The sequence below is a fragment of the Dicentrarchus labrax genome, unplaced genomic scaffold (genome assembly GCF_905237075.1).
Source record: "Dicentrarchus labrax unplaced genomic scaffold, dlabrax2021, whole genome shotgun sequence".
Lineage (NCBI taxonomy): Eukaryota > Metazoa > Chordata > Actinopteri > Moronidae > Dicentrarchus > Dicentrarchus labrax.
Genome location: NW_026136716.1, coordinates 8510658 through 8516763, shown reverse-complemented (window position 1 = coordinate 8516763; position 6106 = coordinate 8510658). Strand labels below are relative to the sequence as shown.

Sequence of the window (6106 nt, the reverse complement as noted above, 5' to 3'; positions counted from 1 at the left end):
AGTATGTTTGTGAAGGTTTTTGATTTAGTAGAAACAATAATGAACATTTGAAGAGTAGTGACCTCAGTTTAAACTCACATAAATTACTGTGTGTGTGTGTGGGGGGCTATTAGGCTACAATAAAATAACTGCCACTTAAAGAAAGACTGTAAGATTTGGTATTTGTGCGATTTTGTGCCCCCGGTTTCGAAATACCACTGTGGTAAATATAGACAGACTGCATGTGATATGATTACATTACTTATGATCCCAGCAGCCGGAAGACATCAGAGGGAAAACCATTTTCCCCATAAAATATGATCCAGTTTCACCAAAATCAGAGACACAGTTGGTGGTCTGAGTTATTAAAGTTTAGTATTTCTCATTAGTTTAGTTTCAGTTAGGTTCCAGAGTAGGTTTATTCAGGTTTTATTGTTTAAAAAGGTTTGGTTTGTATTACTTTCAGTGTTAGTTTTAGTTTTTTATTATTATAACATGGAGGGTATCTGTCAGGAGCAAGTTTGGGAAGTTAAAAACAGACATCCCAGTGTCAATAAACACACCAATGCCTGCTCTCGTTGTGTTGACAAATGTGACTAAATTATCTTAAAGACAAAAAGACAAAAGTTTACAGTGTAAACGCCACAAACACACACAACGTTATGTCGCTAGGAAACGCAGTTTGTCCGGTGGTTGTGCTCATACTCACCTGTGTGAACGTCCGCTCCGTGTCCCACCGTAACCAGTCCTCTCTGGCCTCCGTGTCCCACCGTAACCAGTCCTCTCTGGCCTCCGTGTCCCACTGTAACCAGTCCTCTCAGGCCTCCGTGTCCCACTGAGTTCACACACAGCGTTAGCGTTAATTATTCGCACCTGTTCACGCAGCATGTTGGGGTGTGTTTGATATGTTGTCACTTCGCGTGTTCGCCGGGTGGTGCATTAAAATCAGTGATTAAAGTACATGCGACCTTTCTTTCTTTTTTTTTTTTTTTTTTGCACAATAATGGTAAACCTCACCCATAACTATGTTATCTTTAATTTTAGTGAATTTTAGTGGAATTGAGTGTGTCCTCTCTGGAGCTCTGATCTCCTGCAGCCACAAACACACCACCAACAAGTCGTTCAACAGCTTTAAATTCACAGTTAAGATACTCACAGGTGTACATATTTTATATTTATATTTTTATTGTAATTTAATGTACATATTTTAACATTATTATGTCTTTGTGTAGTAACTTGAGCATCTGTAAGGCAACACATTTATTCCCAGGGACCAATAAAGTATTTCTAATTCTGATACATGACATGAAGTTTTTATTAAAGACACACTTAGACTTACTAAGTTTATAATTATTATGCAAATTATTGCTAAAAACTAGTTACAGTATGCTTATGGGAAGCCACATTTGATATATCTTACATAAACAATAGTACATTTTTATACAATGATGGCCGTAGATTAAAAGTGATACAGTACAATTCCTCCTGAGGAAGACGTGAATGTCTGCAATAATTGTCATTGTTTCACAGATTCACAGTTGAGATATATACATGTGAAATATACAATGTGTGCTGAAACCTTTCATGAAAATCACAAACACGATACAGTAAAAGGAACCCCACAGATCAGCACTGCAAGCTCACTTCCATCTTCTATAGCGAAGGAAATGTCTGCAAACAAAAGAATCCATTACATTGTTTGTCAGGTAAATTATAGTCACGTGATTTCCAGGAAGGGAAAGAAAAGATTAGGACAAAGGTCTAATTCATCAAGCACTTCTTTCAGCTTTACAGCTTTGGTCACTTATATTTACACTTCAGGTGTTGGCACCCAGTTTGGGCAAGACAAACTCAACCTACTTATTGTCTGTGTGAGACACACAGTGAAGCAACCTTCCCGACATCATGTCTGAGTGAGTGAGTTTACTGTTTGTCCACAGCGTGAGTCAGAGAGAGATTAAAGGAAGAAAATACTGGTTGTCAGTCATACAGCAGGCATGCCACTGCCAGGCTTGTTGACGACGGCCAGCTGGAGCAGCGACCTGGCCTTGGTCCGCCAGTGTTCCCAGTAAAAAGTGCTGAGGAAGGCCCTCCTGAACCTATCACCTGATAGAGTGTACAGAGCCAGGTTAAAGAACGTGTTGAGTCCAGCCAGAGGCCTGGAGAAAATATATGCTGCATGTGCTATGCGCTCCACCATGCACGGCGTCGCTGGCATACTTCGAGTTTCTATCCGCAACGTACGCAAGAAGTGATATGGCAGGAAGCACACAACAAACACCACCATGATCAGCACGGTTACACGCCGTGCCCGCATCCGGCGAGGACTGCCCGTGTGTGGCCCCTTCGCCAATTGTTTCACGATACCGATGTAACACATGAACACCACCACTAGGGGGAGTAGAAAGCCGAGACCGGTGAGCATCCAGCTGTACCACCGCAAGTCATTGTTGGTCTTATTGGATATGGTGCTAGCAAAGTCCATGCAGTAGGTCTTGTTGTCGTGCCTCTCCAAGGATATCACCGTCAACATGGGTGTGATTTCGATGGCGGCGAGGATCCAGACGGCCGAGCACGCCATTATGCCCCAAAACTTCTGCTGCACCTGCGCCGCCATCAAAGGCTTCAACACCACCACATAGCGGAAAACTGCGAGACACGTGAGGAAGAGGATGCTCCCATAAAGGTTAAAGTGAAACCCAAAGCGCACAAAGCGGCACATGAAGTCGCCGAGTGTCCACGAGTCCCCGTTGCTGTAGTAGTAGACCAGGAAGGGCATGCTGAGGACGTAGAGGAGGTCGGTCAGCGCCAGGTTGACCATGATGATGCTGCTGCTCTTCCAGGGACGTAGCTTCGTCAGGTAAATGCCGATGGAGGTCACGTTGCCCACCAGGCCCACGACGAAGATGGCGCCGTAGGAGATTGGGAGGTAATAGCGCTTCAGCAGGTGGTCCACGTTGGTGCAGTTGTGTTCATCTCCGTAGTAGAGGAAGCTGGCCATGGCTGAGTCCTGTTGAATATGAAAGGCAGTTTTACAAACAACTTTTAAAAATAAGTAAATCAGGTTTGTAGCTGGCACCGAGGACCCCGAGGTCGTGTCCTCACTTCTCAAGGAGCTCACATTCTGCATTTATAAATGATATTTCTTGACTCAAGATGTTTGAATTTGATGGTGTTGAGTTAGTCTGAGTGTGCAAAGGTTTTAAAACAGCATTTAATCAACTTTAAGGGACGTAAAAAAATTAACAGAAAATACATATAACACTTAAATACGCAGATTGATTGATTGAATGTGAGAAATGCTCTTTAGTATGCTGCAAAAAGTTGCTTGATAAATCGCTTGTGCGTTAACTGACACCAGAAATAATTTTTAATTAATTTTCCGTCATAATTTGAAAACTTTAAAGGTCCAGTGTGTAACATTTAGGAGGATCTGTTGGCAGAAGTTAAATATAATATTCAAAGGTGTGTCTTCATTTGTGTATAATCACCTGAAAATAAGAATTGTTGTGTTTTTGTTACCTTAGAATGAGCCGACACAGAGTTAGCATTAGGATTAACATCACAGAGTCATGTGTCTGATCATCTGGCTAATGTTAATTAAATGTAAAATTATTGATCAAGTTTTCAAATATGCTGAAAAAATGCTACATTGATTGTAATGGCTGTTTTGAGTTGGATGAATAGTCCAATCGCTGTGAATTCTTCTGACTTTCCCCAAATTCAAGTTGAATACATATACAGTATATGTTTCTGGGTGAGTAGAAAATAGGCTACAAGCAAATCATCATTCCCTTTTCCCTCAGCTGTCATATCAATGTCATTGGCAATTACTGCTTGAGGAAGGATGGAGAGAGCAGGGAAAGAAACCCAGAGGCGAGCAGACTAGGAAAGAAACAAACAATCAAGCCAACTCAGTGGGAAAGAAGCAAACAAAATCTTCTTCTCCTCTTGTCAACAGTCTGGTTTCTGAAAGACTCTCAGGATATGACAGCGCCTATGGCATCCTGGCTCTATAGCGGTAATGCTGTCAGTGCAATCTGCTCTCATTATGGATGTGAGGTGTCATTTACACATTGCATGTACACTCTGATTCCAAAAGGCAGCGACTTGTACTCATTAAAATGATTATACTTTAAGTTTTGTGGACAAAAATACAAACTCTACCCAAAAGCTGAAGCTGAGGATGCATACAGAGGTGCTCAGTCATAAAGGTACAGTTTGAAAAATAGATTTCTCTACTCACTTTTAGTTACAGTGTCCTCATCAGTTCTCACTCCAAGCATTCAGTGTCTCATCTCTGTTTTCACATTCATTCCTCCGTCACTCCCCCACCTCCTCTCTCCTCGTCCCTTCCACTCTTCCACACCCAGGGGAAACTCCAGCATATTTGTGTCTGAAAGCCCACTGTTGTGTGCTTCACCTTCAGCCATGTGCATGAACTTCCTGGTGTCATGCATGAGCTGATAAAGCTGAAGGATCGCCTTATTTACGCAGATCAGGTTTCAGGTGAATTTGCAGAGAAAAGACGAGGCAAGTCAGGCAGCGTGTTGGTTGCTTCTTGATAAATTAAACTCTCCAGAGCACCTTTTGTTCAGAAATAATAAAGTCAGGAGTTTCTGTTGAGGTCTTTGTTATTTCTTCACACAGGCATGTGATTACCTCAGTGTGACACTGCAGAGCTAAATCTGGCACAGCCACAGACCTTGGTTTGTGATTAAAGTAATGAGGAAGTTTACAAGAATGTGGGAAATGAACGCTTAACAGTGTCTTCCCTCTAAGTGTGACTGTTTTTCAGACCTTAGACCCATGGTATAATTTCACTATGAAACTAGTGCCCACTCAGACTTACAGTTTTGAACAGCTGCCACAGATTTATATTTGCTCTATGAGCAATGTTTAAGTCAATACTTGTTAATTCCAAGTCAGAAACACTGAACACTGAACACTATAACCAGCAGGCCGTACTGCCATACAGAGGCAGAGAGCACTGAGTTAGCTTTGTTGTGACTGCACAATTGAATTGATGGCTAATTGAAGGCAGCGCAACAAGCAACAATGCACAGGGCGACATTAATTAACATTATTTTGGATATTTCTTCACTTTGTTTTTTAGCTCTGTTTTGCTCTCCACCAACTGCTGAGCAACATATCCGGCTCTCTAGCTCCTAAATGCTCGCCAGCTACTCTGTCTGTCTGTCTGTCTGTCTGGTGTCTGCTGTCTGGTGCTGCCACAGTGGATTTATTAGAAGGTTTCACTGAAAAGCTGTCTGGAAACAGGGCTAATGAGACCGGTGAGGCTGAACCTAAACAGTAATGTTTCTGGCTGTGAAATCCTTTTTTATAGCAGATACTAAACTTTGGTTTCACTCAACATCGCTCGACAACTTTTATTGTTCAACACTTTACAATTCCTATAGCGCTTCAATTGATATCTTCTTTAACCGATGAGTTTAACTGACTGATCAACCTTTTTCAGCAGTTTCACTTCAATTTATAGTTTAGTTTTAATACTTTCACAGTATTAAAGTCCAAGTTTCTATATTTAGCTGTTTGTACTTAAAATATATTCATTATATATTTTCAGAATGTAAAACAGTATTTTATTATATATATAGTGTTTTTGTACATCAAATTTCTACATAAAGCAGCATTTTCACTTCATTGTCATGGCATTAGAAATTCTATACTTCCATCACTTACCTCCTTTACAGCTGCAGTGCACAAGTTCAACCATTCAAATTATTGATTTAAATCTCCTGTATCAGGATCCTGTTAATGTGAGTAAGTACAAAAACAACTATAAACACTGTTATCAGTCAGTGTGAATGTGTTTCATTCAGTGCAAGGTTAAATGGTAAAGATATACCTCATCTCTTCCAGTTGTTTCCATTTCTTGAGCTTGCAGGGTACCAACGGTAAACGACATGAATGTGTGACACGTGTTTGAAGATCATTATGCTGTTTTTAAATGGCAAGACTTCAACTGCTATTATCCCAGTTCCTCTTCCTTGTTTACCTGAAAGTACAAAGAAGCTACAAATATATATCTTTCCTCCCTCGGCTGCCCTCGACGTGTTGATACGGCGTCTGTTATGTCACTTTTCTGTGGATCACATAAAATCAA

General features: G+C 41.0%; 1 protein-coding gene across 2 annotated transcripts; it reads right to left on the bottom strand.

Annotated features, from left to right (window-relative positions):
• Positions 1-1146: 1146 nt before the first annotated feature.
• Positions 1147-6038, bottom strand: LOC127378514 (2-oxoglutarate receptor 1-like). 2 transcript variants are annotated; one of them, XM_051427398.1, is made up of 2 exons: positions 4226-6038; positions 1147-2989 (listed from the first exon to the last, which is right to left on the bottom strand). In XM_051427398.1, the coding sequence occupies exon 2, from the start codon at positions 2978-2980 to the stop codon at positions 1964-1966; it is 1017 nt and encodes a 338-aa protein (XP_051283358.1). In that variant the 5' UTR covers positions 2981-2989; positions 4226-6038; the 3' UTR covers positions 1147-1963. The 2 variants fall into 2 exon arrangements, with proteins under 2 accessions (XP_051283358.1, XP_051283357.1); XM_051427397.1 differs by having other exon boundaries at positions 5849-6038.
• Between the last annotated feature and the right edge of the window lie 68 nt (positions 6039-6106).

Bases quoted from the DNA above. Each gene is read 5' to 3' on its own strand.
- LOC127378514 (XM_051427397.1), bottom strand. From the start codon at position 5,908: ATGTCGTTTACCGTTGGTACCCTGCAAGCTCAAGAAATGGAAACAACT. The intron at 2,990-5,848 runs GTATATCTTTAC...CATATTCAACAG, and splicing joins AAACAACTGGAAGAGATGAG to GACTCAGCCATGGCCAGCTT.